Below are 15,597 nucleotides of genomic sequence, written 5' to 3'. Positions count from 1 at the left end.
CTTAACAAATACCCCAATTATTATTATAAATATCACAGAGTAAAATGTGAATGCATATTTGTTTTGTAAAGTTCACTTCCAAACCTCAGACCCAAAGGCTCCTTGTTATTACCTAGTTTTGGTGCAAAATCATTTCTGAGGAATAAACATACTGCCTACATCAGTCTTATGCTTTTGGAATAAAATTTTATTCTCTACTAGTCCTTGAGATTGAATGCAAATTTAGCTGGTCACACAAAATTGCTAAATTTACGCAAATGTATTCAGAATTGAACACCTTACATAGAAACTCTCACCTTGTAAGCTACCCAAGTTAATCTTCAATAAGTGAATATTTACATATCAAATTTGGAAATATTTCTGTATTCATATGTTTGGAATTAACATTAAATAAGAAATAAAACTGCATGCTCTCTGGCCAACACACCACTTGCTCCAAGAGCATGACTGGTTTACTGAATTTATAATTAGCTAATTCTAGGCAATAAATGAAAAGCTTTAGGTTATGATTCTCAGAAAATCCTGCTTTGTTTTAATTTCTTTCAGAGATTCATGAACACAAAGGTAGGTAGATCAGCTTAATGAGATCATTGATGAAATAATTAATCAATGATCTAATTATAATGACAATAAAAGGCAAATGCATTAATACATTTAGGTTGTATTTTATGTCATCACATATACATACATTTCTGCACTGATACCGAAAGAGTTTAGTTTCTTTGCATGGAGTCTTATTAAAGACTTAAATCCATGGAATCACCCATGTATAAAAATTCTGTGTCATATTCTTATTATAGGCAATATTAACAGAGTTACAAATATTAAAAGAGTCACATCTACCAACTCTGTTACACTCTACTTTCCCAACCACTAAATACAGTGCACTGCACACAGTAAATGCTCAAGAAATATCATTGATTTTGAAATGCTAACCATCAAATGAACAACCTGATGAATGTAACTTTTAAAAATTAATCTAAAAGTATCAATTTTGCCATAATTATTTCTCTACACAATTGTCCTCCACTGTAATTACACCCTGCACTTAACACACAACAATTGTAAATGAAATAGCCTTGTAATCTGTAGATGTTTCAAATCCTGAGGTAACGTTCTAATTTATAAATAAGAAATCACCCTATAATTTGGTGACAATTAGCCCATAAGTAAAGATAAATTACACAAATATCTGGGTCAAGTCAAAAAGTCATACCCTCTAACTTTGGGGAAGCCAGCGGTTTCTACTACAACCTCACAAAACTTACAGAGCTCATTTTCTTTTTAATTCATTTAAGACGTCATCCAAGACTCATTACATCTTAAACCACTCTTTTAAATTTAGCTACATGATTTTTTACTTATCCCACAGACACAAACATTTGATTCAAGCAGTTTTCACAAAATAAAGAAAAAAGCAGAATATTTGATACATAGAAAATGAACTAGTGTAGGCAGGGGGAACTGTGGGAGGGGGAGTGCAGAACAAAAAAAAGGGGGGAGGTCCAAAGAAAGACCTCAGAAGATATGTCATTGGTAAGATTTCATGTAAGTCTTTCATTTGTACATCTCTGCTTCCAATTTAGTTGATTGGCCTAGTTAGCACTGAACCATGAAAATGACTCAATGTTTGCATTTGATGTAAAGTCGGAGTGCAGGTCTCAATTCAGGAAGCAGCTAAAGGCTTCATGAGATATAACTGTCAAGTGAAAGAAGCAAAGTGGAGTATCCTGTCATGGCATTGGCAATATTCAGGTAAGGGTCCCTGCCTATTTGGGATTGAGAAGCAACGTAGCCTAGTGGGAAGAGCACAGGCCTTGGAGTCAGAGGACCTAGGTTCTAATCCTGGCTTTACCACATACCTGCTGTGTGCACTGGGGCAATCACTTCACTGCTCTGAGCCTCAGTTGTCTCATCTGCAAAATGGGGATTCAGTACCTATTCTCCCTCCTACTTAGACTGTAAGCCCCATGTGGGACCTGATTATCCTGCATCTACTCCAGCACTTAATACTGTGTCTGGAACATAGTAAGCACATAAAAAATACCATAATTACTGTTATTATCCTTATTATTTTCCCAAGTCAGGGAGATGGCTGAGTAGAAGTGAGGTGGTGGCAGAGGAGGAGGAAGGATGGTTGGGAGAGCAGCCCAAAAGGGAAAAGTCACCTGTAAAGATGCAGGCCCTGGCAAGCCCTGGGCAGTCAGTGTCTCTAATCCTGTTGCTCTTGGACACTGCGACAATAAGTACTGATCCCGAGGAGGGCCTACTTATGGCTCAATCAGCCAATCTGCAGCTGGTTGTGCCCACATAGGATGGCAGCCTAGACATTACTTATGGGAAAGGTAACCAAAGCTCAAAAAGGAAAAAGAAACTTGCTCAGTGTCTCAACCCATCAAAATAGAACCTTGCTACTAAATCTTCGTCATATCATCTTTATTTTTCCAGTGAAAATTGAGTGAATTTAGAGTAGGAATATATGGGGTTTTAATTAAGTTTTCACCAACAACAGCATACCAAACACAAAATGCTACTCACCTTATCAACTTCATTTGACAGCTTTTTATTTTCTTCAGTCAGCAGGACTTTCTCCCGTTCATATTTCTGTTTGAACTCTGTTTCAAATTCCTCTCTTTCACTTTGGCTAATAACAACAACAACACAAACAACCAGCTAGTGAACCGAGAGGAGGTGTGGAGTGAAGAAAGAGAAGAACCCCATCAACCGGCAGAGACACAGGCTGAGCCCCGGACTTATTAACTGACTCCATCTCTGAACTTGAACGGCTAGGTGAATTGAGTATATTTGTCTTATCTATGCCTTAGGATTGTTTTTAACTTTTTGAGCCCCATTCCTTAGCTCTGAACTTAGAGGTTGCTAAATGCTAAGATGGATAATATAGTTGAATTGAAAAGACATAACTAAACAAGCAACCAAAAAGACATTAAAATGTAAAAAGTTGTATTTTCCTAGGTCTCCTCTGGGGAAGAAGTAGAGTGAGTAGTCATGAGCCAAAGCGACTTACTTGCCCTGCAGAAGCACTTAGTCTAAATGAAATTTCATTTCCTTCACCAATTTTTGCACATTACTTTAGGGTGGATAATGATTAAGGCACATTGGATCTGACTGATCTATTCCCTGGGTATAAATTGGGCAAGAACATTGTCCAAAACAGATCAGCAGCACTGAAGTGATATGCTGAAATCAGTATTCAAATTTGCTAACTGTAACCTTACTTACAATTTCACTACGTTTTAGATTTTGTAATTTATAAAATGGCCCAGGGGAATCATATCCTCAGTCTGTGCTACAGGTGGGACAACAGTGTTGCTGTTTCCATTGCTCAAATCACTAGGGATTATCTGGGGGGGAATTTGGGGGTTTAAGATGGACCTACACTAGATATGATCTCATTCTACAGTTAGGTACACGTTCAGTGAAATCCCGCTCTACAAAACTGGGCAAGAAACACTTCAATATCTTTGCCTCAACAATGCTTTGCAAAAATTGCCCTTGATTGTCCCGACGGCACAAGGAAGAATGGGCAACAATTTGAGGTGTCTTGGTTCATATCCATCACACAGATCTTTTTCCCATTCCAGAATTTGCTTTGTAAACTCTTATAGCTGGGAGGCAGCTTGCCCTTATGTGGAAAGCGCACAGACATGGGAGTCAGGAGACCAGCACTCCAGTGCATGCTTGCCATGTGACTTTGGGATTAGGAGTTAGGAGACTAGGTTATAATCCCAGCTCTGGCCCTTTCCTGCTGTGTGACCTTGGGGAAGTCACAACATTTCTGTACCTCTGTTTCCTCCCCCTGTAGACTGAGCCCCATGTAGGATGAGGACTCCGTCCAAGCTATAGAGACTCTACCCCAGCGTTTAGTACAGTGCTTGGAACATAAGTGCTTAAAAATACTACAACTGTTATTATAAAACCACAATTATAAGAGAGTACACAAAGAGATACTATAATGTGTACTACTAATAAAGGAAGTGCATCTTTTCCCCCACTTTCTACCTAATCTAGTAAGAGAAGCCTTTCAATTTTAGTGGAAGGAATGTGATCAAAACAAATATACAATGTGGCTCAAATATCCACAAATTTAATATAAATTAATAATCTTCAATCTAATCAAAAGGATGGGTTTACAGAGGATTCTAGCATATTTTAGTGGGTTGTTTTCTATAACTTCACAAGTCTGGCATATCATTTCATATTTTCCATTTTTTTATCTCAGGAATATAAATGATGTCTACTTACTATTGGCACAACAGACATGTTTATCTGACAAGGATTCTCACATTCAGATGCCTAAGTGCCTTTCAGTAGCATTAAAGCCACCTTCTTTTAAACCTATCTAGGCCACCAAGAATGCAGAGAAGAGATAAACCCTATTTCCTCAGTTACTAATACTAATATTTTAAGTATAGGCATAAATAACTGGGTTGCTGCAGACCAAGTACAGTAATTTTTTTCCCCGATGACTACCTAAACAGCACAAGTCTTATTCTCTAATGTTGACATCTGTTTACTTGTTTCAGGATTATTCATTGCAAAGATTGAAGTAAGCAAGACACTTAAATAAGCAAAGGGCCCAACAGTCAATTCATATCCATTTTTTCTTTAAAGATGAAAAAGGTATTCCTGAAAGCATATTAATTTCTAGAGTATTTAATAGAGACATTTAAGCTAATAAGTGGATGATGGCTACCTCAACATTTTGTCTGAAGATCGGTTCACATGGTCAAAGATGAAATGTCAGTTAAGATAAGAGATGCAAGTTAAGATAAGATGAGAAACAGTTTGGCCTAGTGCAAACACCACGAGCCTGGGAGTCAGAGGACCTGGGTTCTAATCCCAGTTCTCCCACCTTGCGGCTGTGTCCCTGGGCATACCTTAACTTCTCTGGGACTCAGTTTCCCCATCTGTGAAATGGGGATTAAATCCTACCCCTTTCTCCTTAGACTGTGAGCCCCATGCAGAACAGAGACTGTGTTCAACCTGATTATCTGATATATACCCCAGTGGTCAGTAGAGTGCTTGGTACATAGTATGCACGCAGATAATGCAATAACATATATTAATATTAATATTATTATTATGCCAAAGCAAATCCAAGCAAGAGAAAGCAGTGTTAAAAGATTTTACCTCATTTGTAAAATGGGGATTAAAATGGGGAATAAGACTGTGAGCCGCTTTTGGGACATGTATTGTGTCCAATCTGATTAGCTTGTATCTAATCCAGTTGTTAGTACGGTGTTTGCCACATATTAAGCACTTAACAAATGCCATAAAAAATGGAATTCAGTATACGTCACACTTCCTAAAAAGGCACTTCAGAATACTATTTTAGGGCAACATGCTACAGGAGACTATTCCAATCAACTCTAAAACCCAAATTTTACGACAGATTTAGGCTTCGGTGACAATGACATTCATTCATTCAATAGTATTTACTGAGTGCTTACTACGTGCAGAGCACTGTACTAAGTGCTTGGAATGTATGCATGATTTCAAATATTGATCTTGGGGTATTTTCAAATTCTGATTAGGGTACACTCAAGCCCTACTCACTTTTAAGTTTAATGGGGATTAATACTGTATATTTCCAAGTAATTACCTCCTCTTCTATTCTTGAAGTAGTGTGAATACTGCATTTCAAAGGTAGATGAAATATTTATGTATATATAGTGAATACATATGTGTGGGTGTGAGAATATATACATTACCATGAAAGTTACCTATAGAACTCAATCTTTATCTTGTATTATTTAAACCCCGCTCTGTATTATTCAGTGAAATAAAAGAATCTTTAGTGATGTATGAGAATAAGCTCCTTTGAGGACAGGGATTGTATCCCTGACTTCTTTTCTTTGATCTCTGAATACTTACGACTACTACTATGCTCACTAAATACTGTTGATTCTGAAGAAGAAATATCCGCTGTTTCAACTGCAGGCTCTGCCACAGGAGGAAAAAAAAGCTGACGTCTGTGCTTTTGACAGATTGCCTTGTTGGAGCATGTAAGGAGTTTTGTGTCTAACGCAGCTTGATGATGGATGTTAGCACTGGATACAACCCAGGGTGGGTTGGCCTCAGGCCAGTTTAAATGATTGTTTCTATGCCAACGGAAAATAGAAGTCTGATACTAGTTGATCTTTAACTTGTCATTTGGCATCTGCCCCCCAAATTATTTAAACTACAAAATAAACTCAAGAAAGATAAACCATGCTGTGTCTGTATATACAAGTTCATTTCTTAGCAACTAGGGTGGATGCCTAAAACTTTGTTTTGTTTCAAACATTCCTTCCAAGCCAAGAAATATGCATTGAAAGAAATTTCTGTTTGGAGTTCCTTCAGGGCTGATGTGCTTGCAAATACTTCTAGATACCATAAACTACTTGGGACATTTTCAAAGCCATGGCACCATCTTACCTCTCTCTCCTTGTCTTTTCTAACTTGTCTTTCAAAATCATAATTTCTTTTTTGAGAGCAAGCTGTTGGCCTTCTGCATCACGCAACTCTTTCTTCAGGTTCTTAACTTCATTAGCGTGTATCGTTTCCCTTTTGGACAATTCATCTTCATAAAATACACTTTTCTTTTCTAAGTCAGCTTTTAGTTTGGTGATCTCTTGCTGGTGTTCTGTACTGCTTACCCCTGGTGAGCGAACAATTTGTTTTTGCTATAAAAATAACAGCTCAAGATTAGTTGTCTTATCCATCAGAATAATAAAAATGTACCAAACAATAACTGACTTCAATACACAGAAACATAGCTTCGTGTACCTCAATATTAAACAGCTATAATTTATACCCAAAATTTCATTTATATAATGCATTAATTTCAAAAAGGAATAAACAGTAGGGTGGATATGCAACTAGCTGCATAGTACAAACCTAAATCTACTCTATTTCCTAGAGCTAACATTTAACCAGTAGAAAGATACTCTGGAGGAAGTATTAGCTCTTACAGATTAGTTAATAATAATAATAATAGTAATAATGTTGGTATTTGTTAAGCGCTTACTATGTGCCAAGCACTGTTCAAAGCGCTGGGGTAGATCCTTTAGTGCATGAATCTGGATCACTATAAACAATTAGGAAGACAAAACATCTTAAACTTTAGGTCTGGGGATGACAATTCAAATGGAATTTCAAGAATAATATACTTCACATGAGCATAAAGGTAAAATTTGCCCTCAAATTAGAAGAGACAAAGTATCTGAATTCCTTAAAAAATGTGGCTTGGTAGATAGGGTATGGGCTTGGATGTCAGAAGGACCTGAGTCCTAATCCCATCTGCGCTACCTGTCTGCTGTGTGACCTTGGGCAAGTTGCTTAACTTCTCTCTGCCTTTGTTCCCTCACATGGAAAATGGGGATCAAGACTGTGAGCCCCATGTGGAACAGGGCCCATGTCCAAACCAATTACCTGGTATCTACCCCTGTGCTTAGTCTGGGGCCTGGTACAGAGTAAGCACTTAAAACATATCACAATGATTATGTATTCAATGTCATTTTGTGATCAAAAGCCATAGCCATGTTCTCCTTACACTTCTTGCATATATTTCTTCTAGTTGCCCTTTCTGCTCCTTGCTAGCCGCTTTTATGCTGTGGCTAGCTCCCTCATGAGGCCCTTTCCTTAACAGGGAAAAGATAGGTCCACCTGCCACATAAAGTCTAAGTAATTGTTCTATCTCACTGAATGCCTTACAGATGAAGAGCTCTATAGCAGTTTAGGGAAGTGCCCATGAACATCTCACCTATTCTATGCTGCCTGCACACATAAACAGTTCTATCAGTAATATTTTAAACTCTTTAAATTAACAATAGCAATACAAAGCAAATAAACATCGGCATCTAAAATGAGACTTGAAGTAATTTTTCATTTTAAGAAGACAGAGATAAAACTGTTTTCTTGTAAAATGCAATGAAACTGTAGATATGCTGTAAAAGTACAAAGGCACTACAAGAATGACACTGCATACTGTGCAAGTGGAAGAAGTTGATGTCACCACTGCAAACCTGGCATTTATTTATCTAATTGCAATCACCGTTAGTACATCTAGCTGAAATCCTCCATCAGCAATGGGCAGGAATGGCTTTCCCATATCATTTCTGACACCCTTCTCCCTCCACCAAACTCTTAACAATTTGAAGCTTATACCATTTCTTCCACTTTGATTCCACAGAAGTGTGGTTTAGTAGAAAGAGACTGGGCCTGGGAGTCAGAATACCCAAATTCCACTCATGGCTGTGCCATTTGACTGTACCCAGGGCAAATCCCTTAATCTCTCTGTGCCTTAATTTCTTTCCCCATAAAATGAGGTAAAATACACATTGTCCCTCCTTCAGAGTCTGTGAGCCCTGTGAGGGACAGGAATGGCACCTGATTGGATCATTTTGACTATACCCCAGGGTTTGGCACAGTGCTTGGAACAGATTAAGTACCTAGTTTAAATGCCATCATTGTTGATTTAAACTAGAATTAGTTCTGTCTCCTTGCTTAAACTGAGAAATGAGCATCTTCTGCCCTTCTAAATGAAAGGGTGGTCAAAAACAGCATTCACTGAGCCCTGCCGGGAGCAAATCTAGTTGACAGTTTAGTATACATTTCTGGTTGCATTTCCAGAGGTTCTTGCTTTTCTTCCTAAATAAGCTATTTAAGTAGGTAAGTTCTTAAAACAATGAGGGGGGAAGGACAGATTATGGCACTTTTCCAATTTGAAATTTTAGTGTGGTTTGCCAAGTTCTCCACATAATAATGAAAAGTTTGGGATTTTTCAAACAAAAATAGAGGAGCCATTTTCTTTTGCTTTACAGATGTAATGTTAAGAATTTGCCTTTGCCTTTATCTATTCACCTGAATGGTTTTCTATTTAAACCCAGGTTCAGAGGAGATTTTCAACAAGCTTTTTCATTTAACACTTTCTAAGTCAGGAATTCTCGAGGCTCAGTTCCTTCTACCCTGGCTGTATCCCAGAGAACTCTTTACCGACCATTCCTTTTTTTACAGATCGGCAAAAAACATCGACTGGCGTTTCCTAAACCTATTTTAGAAAGCACACTCACAAAGCTCTCATTTAGCTACCTACAGTAGGTGGTAAAAGCTTCTTATAGCATTTGCATATCTTATATATTCCCTTGGATATCAGCAGCAGCAAAAAGAAACAAAACCAAGTCTCCAATTCCAGTTTGCTTATGATACAACAGCTGAATTCCCTGACCGCTGATTTTCAACAGTGAATCTTAAAAGAACTCTCCATTCAGGTCGCCTTACTCAAATGGAACAAAAGACAGTGCTTCAGTGGCTAGTAAAACGTACACAGAACCTAGAATATGTCTTCACCCATAGGAGGCATACAGTCCTCTAATCTGTAAATTCCTTGTGGGCAGGGATCTTGTCTACCAACTCTGTTGTACTGTACTCTCCCAAGCATTTAGTACAGTGCTCTGCATGCAGTTACACACTCACTACCACTGTCTGATTGGTGGTGGGGAAAGGGGATCAATAAATGCTTCTGACTGACACAATGGTTCAACTGAAACATGACAGCGCTGGGCACCTAGTAAGTGCTAACATATACAATAATAATAGCTGTCATATGCTTCGCTGCAGCTAAGTCGGATAAAAAGGTTATTAAACAATGAGCCACCTCCTGGATGAGTTCTGCACACCTTGGTAACAAGCCTGCTTCAGTTCCTACAGTCTTAATCCCCATTTGACAGGTGAGGTAACTGAGGCACAGAGAAGTGAAGTGTTTTGCCCAAGGTCACACAGCAGATGAGTGGCAGAGATGGGATTTTAAAACCCAGGTCCTTCTGGCTCCTGGGCCCGTGCTCTAGGATGAGTCAGAGGCATAAGAATCCACCGAGGCTCAGGATGCTCTAAACTGTTAGAGCAAGCAGGGGACTGTGACAAGGTCAGGCAGCCTGCCAAGAATATTTTCTTTCCCTTACCCCCAGACTTGGGGGATAAGTGCCTGAGCTCTTTATGGGTTTCATGAGACCTAGACCCGCAGCCTGGCTGCCCAACAGCCAGCGCCCCCAAGATATTTGAAAAATGATAATAATTTATTATTAGAGAAGCAATCTGATCTCACGATACATTACTAAGCTAGGTGTTGATAGATATGGGTTTTACCTCCAGCTCTGTCACTGATACAGTGCGAAATCTTGAGCAAGTCATTTCACCCCTCTGCCTCGGGCTCCTCATCTGTAAAATAGGGATAACATTACCTGTCTTCTATTTCCTGATAGGAATAATACAAGCAATGAGTTCTTGGGGAAATGTATTATATAAAATCATATAATAATTTTTTCCCCTCCCACTGCTTTAACCAAGTTCTACTTTCAGTGCAAGTTACTGCAACAGATATTTTGGTTAGGGACCGGCAAAAGAATGGCTTTTTAATAGTCACTACAATCCTGCACATATCTTGACTCTGTGTCCTTCCATGAAAACCCTGGGCAAAAACAAATTGTGAATCCCATCTTCATTACACACAAATGGGCATCATCATAGGTGGCATTTATTGAGCGCTTACTGTGTGCAGAGCACTGTACTAGGCAGGTGGGAGAGTACAATGCAAAGGAGTTGGTAGACTTGTTCTATACCTTCAAAGAGCTTACACTCTAGAGAAAACTAGCCATTAAAAAATATGCACTGGTCCTTGTAGCCAGTTAGTTAAAATCAAAGGGAAATTGAGTGCAATTCCTCTCTCCTTTCTATTCTTGACTTATTTTTCCTATGAATCACTATCTGGGGGGAAAATGAGGTTGTATACTCTGAAAACAGTGAAGGCTGGCATCCCGTCAGACCATTGATGTATAGGGTAAAATAAGCCAAACATAAATGAAGGTAGGGATTCTGGCATTAATAGATGTGTTTGGGATAGTAGAAATTTACAAGCTGAAAATGATTCCCTAAGTTCTACGGATTTCTGAAAACTATTTCCTAGACTGGAATAAGCCCGATCACCCACTGCTGTATGCATCATTCGCAACTGCCTTATTATTTCTAGGGGAACTTCTAATAAATTGCTGCAATTAGGGTCATCATACATTGAGGTTTGCAACATCCTCCTGCTTAGGAGCTGGAAGAGACCGTAAATATAAACCCTAAATTTATTCAGTCCTTTTCTTGCCAAAAATTCAGAGGAATAATATACATCCAACCTTCCTATACTCCAAGGGCTACCTTCTTCAGAAGTTAAGTTTTAAGAAAAACTTGGGCTACAATATTCACCCATTCTGACTGCATGTACGTGTAAAAGCAGTCTTTTTGATGAAGAGGCACTCCAAATCCTATCAGCCTCAAAACTGTCACAGTTGTCAGAGTAAAATTCCCTAGCTACCTAATTGCCCTTTTGCCAAGATGTGTATTGAAAACACATTATGGCACAACTGAGTGAATATGAAGCACACTCATAAGAAATTGAGAAGTTACAAAATTCATTTTGAGAAAACTAAACAGAATGGCAAAGCTGCAGAAACTGTATTTGGTAAAGAAAATAATAGCCCGTACTGAGTAATTTTTCTCAGTGCTAAGAGGCAAACTTACGAATAAATTGAGCTAATAATGAAAAGGGAGGTGGAAGAGAATGTGAAGTACCAAAATGTCATCTGGGGAGAGAAATCCTACTAATCTCATGCCATTCTGAGTTGCGAATGGCTAAGCATCTTCCATTTTTAAACATCATCCAATTTCCAATTTAGTTTAGAATCATGCCCCAAATAACTACCATTCAATTTCTGGAAATATTTTATTCTCAATTATTGCATTTTACTCCCTCTATTTTGTGCAACCACCTCTAAGGATGCAACAAAGAATGCTGAAGTTGGTTTTATAAAACACTGCAAATCTTTCAGGAAACAAGCAGAGAAGATGACCCAGGATGATATATGTAGAAGCATACATGGGCCTTTTTTTTAATGGTATTCGTTAAGTGCTTACTATGTGCCAGGCACCGTACTAATCACTGGGGTAGATACAAGACAGTCAGGTGGGACACAGCCCATGTCCCAAATGAGGCTCACAGTCTTAATCCCCATATGATAGATGAGGTAAATTACATCCAGAGAAGTGAAGTGACTTGTCCAAGTTCACAAAGCAGACAAGTGGAGGAGCTGGGATAAGATCCAGGTCCTTCTGACTCCCAGGTCCGTGTTCAGTCCACTAGGTCACGCTGCTTCTCATTTTGCAGTGATGGAAAACTGAGGTCCTGAATCAATTCATACCAGTGAAATCCTATTTTCAGTCTCAGAGTTTTTCACTGTCTTTGGAGAACCAAAAGCTACTCCCAGATTCTCTTAAACCAAATCGAGAAGCCACTAAGTCTTTCAAGATGCTGGAAGAAGGTGGTGCTAACACCGAACTCCAGGCTAACAGAGATCTATCTAGTGGAATTGTTCAAATTTCTCACCTTGTTGTCATCCTTGGCTCCTCTCTGTCATTCAACCCATCTATTCAAGCCATCACTGAATCCTGTCAGTTCTACCTTCACAACATCGCTAAAATCTGCCCCTTCCTCTCCATCTAAACTGCTACCATATTAATACAAGCACTTATGCTATACTGCCTTGACTATTGTATCAGCCTCCTTGCTGACCTCCCTGCTTCCTGTCTCTTCCCACTCCAGTCCAATACTCCACTCTGCTGCCTAGATCAGTTTCCCTAAAAGATGTTCAGACCATATTTCTCCACTTCTCAAGAAACTCCCTCAGTTGCCCAACCACTTCCACATCAAACAAAAACTCCTCACCATTGGCTTTAAAGCTCTCAATCATCTTGCCCACTCCTACCTCACCTCGCTACTCTCCTACTACAACCCAGCCCACACACTTTGTTCTCCTAATGCTAACCTTCTCACTATTCCTCCATCTTGTCTATCTCACTGCCAACCTCTCTCCTACATCCTGCCTCTGGCCTGGAATGTCTTCCCTCCTCATATCAGACAGATAATTGCTCTCCCCCACTTCAAAGCCTTATTGAATGCACATCTCCTCCAAGAAGTTTTCCCTGATTAAGCCCTCCTCTCCTTTTCTCCCACTCCCTTCTGCACTGCCCTGACTTGCTCCCTTTATTCATCCTCCCTCCAAACTCCAGAGCACATAAATATAGAAAGCTGTAAGTTATTTATTCATTTACTTATGTATATTAATGACTGTCTCCCCTTCTAGACTGTGAGGTTACTGTGGGCAGGGAATGTGTCTGTCTATTGTACTCGCCCAAGCACTTAGTATAGTGCTTTGCACACAGTAAATGCTCAGTAAATACAAATGAATGCATGAATGAATGTTATGAAGCTTGTGCCTACCACAGTTGCACAGTTTCTTAACCATTAATTTCCCTTAAAAGCTATGCTGAAAATCAAATGGTAAGTCCTGCTTAAAATAAGAAAAGCCAACAATGCAACCGCCAAACCAACACAACTCTACTGGTGGGCCATCAGCAAGAGATGGATGACAACTGACATTTAAATAACTGCTGAATGATGAACTCCACTGATTCCACCATAAACAGGCTAGGAAGAAAAAACATTTAGGACGCACCATAGGACAATGTCAAGCTGTGGCACAACTGTGAAACAATAGCAAAAGCCTGACTAATCTAACATGTTATAGCAAAACATTCTCCTTTTTCTGTAAATTATGATCTGGAAATTATTTTCAGGCTTTCTCCCAACCTGTTTGTAAACTCCCTGAGGGCAGGGATTGTCTTCTACTGTCTTATTTGATCTTTTAGAGAAAAGTGCAGCTACACAATAAAAGGGTCATGTATTTACATGCCCAATTTGGGATGAAAACAACTGCTCCACTTCCTATCCTCATACAGTGACACTATGCCTTCCCAAACTCTTTGTCCTCTTCCAGAGCTTGATTCAGTGCTCTGCATTTAGTAAGCACTCAATAAATACCACTGATTAAGCATGCTGAACTGCAACCCTCAAAGGGGATGAAGATTTAGTTACAGCAAAGTGAGGGAGGGCCATCCTGACATAGTTTTGAAGCTTCTCCTCCAGCATCCCAAATCATACAAATCCAATCAATTATCTCTTCCTCCTATAAACCTCCTTAAACTCACCTTCAATGCTTACATACAAATGTTTATTCAACTGTACATTAAATTACTTGATTACTTTTCTATGGTATTTGTGAAGCGCTTACCACGAGTCAAACACTGTTCTAAGTGCTGGGGTAGGTACAAGTTAATTAGGTCAGATACAGTCCCTGTCCCACATGGAGCACTCACTCTAAGTAGGAGGGAGAACAGGTATTAAATCCACATTTTACAGTTGATGGAACCGAGGCACAGAGAAGTTGACTTGCCCAAGGTCACACAGCAATTGGCAGAGCCAGGATTAGAACCCAGGTCCTCTGACTCCCAGTCCCAGGCTTTTTCCACTTGGCCATGCTACTTCTCCACTGTGTTTGTAAATAGTTACTATGTTTGCAAATAGTTTACGTCTGTCACTCCCTTTAGGGTGTTAGCTCCTTGTGGGCAGGGAATGTCTCACTTGCTTATTTTGTACTTCCCAGATGTTTGTGTAGTTAACTGCATCAAAGTGGGCACTCAATAAATACTCCCATAAGTGTCAACTTCCCATTTTGATACTGGAAACACTGAAAAGGGAAAGGATTTTGGGTGGAAATGAGGACTGTCAGGGACAAAGTTTCCAAGAGCTAATAAGCCAAACACTTGGGTCTTTTCTGCCCTTTAGAAACTCTCAAGGTTTTTTCAGACACCTGGGTTGAGCAAGCCTTCAAATCCAGTTCAAGAAGTTGTAGGGACTGTCACCTATTAATATTACTCTTACTATTCTCCTGTCCAGAAATTATGCTATGGTTGGCTCCTTCAAAGGGGATTCAGTACGATCAATATAAAATGATGGAATTTCTTCTATCCTTCCAGCAGCTTAGGCTGAGAGCATGTAGGCTTCTGTCATAGGAGTGGCAGCCCTCTGCCAACTAGCCAAAAGCCTCCAGAGCAAGGGGAGAATTGGAGGGTACAAGATCACAGGGGGGCTAGCCTCCCTTCCATGAATATGAATCAATTCATCAACCAGTGGCATTTACTGAACACTTACTTTGTGCAGAGCACTATACTAAGTGTTTGGGAGAGTACAACAGAGTTGGCAGAAACGTTCCCTGCCCACAACGAGCTTAGATTCTTGAGGGGGAGACAGTGTGAATAAATAATGTACAAAATATACTTTAAAGATATGCGCATGAGTGCTGCGGGGCAAACAGCAAATCTCCAAAGGTCATGGATTCCAGGGCATAGAAGAAGAAAACTAGTGTCCACCTAGAGCAAGGAGGGGATCAGCGCTGATTAGACTAAAAAAAAAAATCATATCACAACCAACTGACCTTCAGTCCTTCCAATTCATTTTCCAGCTGTTTAGAGTACTGTTCACTCCGTTCCCGCAATTTCCGGTCCTTGGATGCCTCTGCAGCTGCAGCTTCTGCATGGACTTCCAGCTTTGAAAAACAAATACAAGTAGGTTTTGATACAGTTTTCTTGGACTTAAATAATATTTTCTCCCCACGTTACCACCATCTCTTATTTGAAGGAAAAAAACCCTCAATCATT

At 39.5% G+C, this 15,597-nt stretch overlaps 1 protein-coding gene across 14 annotated transcripts in view; it reads right to left on the bottom strand.

Moving 5' to 3' along the window:
- Nucleotides 1-15,597, bottom strand: part of CDC42BPA (CDC42 binding protein kinase alpha) — a 214,952-nt gene that overhangs the window by 59,017 nt on the left and 140,338 nt on the right. For all 14 annotated transcript variants that reach the window (XM_029047251.1, XM_039914760.1, XM_039914759.1 and 11 more), the window contains 3 exons: nucleotides 15,375-15,485; nucleotides 6,439-6,686; nucleotides 2,539-2,644 (listed from right to left, as the gene is read on the bottom strand). In XM_029047251.1, coding sequence (XP_028903084.1) covers nucleotides 2,539-2,644; nucleotides 6,439-6,686; nucleotides 15,375-15,485 — 465 coding nt within the window. The remainder of the gene's footprint in view (nucleotides 1-2,538; nucleotides 2,645-6,438; nucleotides 6,687-15,374; nucleotides 15,486-15,597) is intronic.

Source organism: Ornithorhynchus anatinus, chromosome 19 (genome assembly GCF_004115215.2).
Source record: "Ornithorhynchus anatinus isolate Pmale09 chromosome 19, mOrnAna1.pri.v4, whole genome shotgun sequence".
In the NCBI taxonomy this organism is placed as follows: Eukaryota; Metazoa; Chordata; class Mammalia; order Monotremata; family Ornithorhynchidae; genus Ornithorhynchus; species Ornithorhynchus anatinus.
The sequence above is the reverse complement of the archived record's forward strand: the minus strand, read 5'-3'. Positions and strand labels throughout refer to the sequence as shown.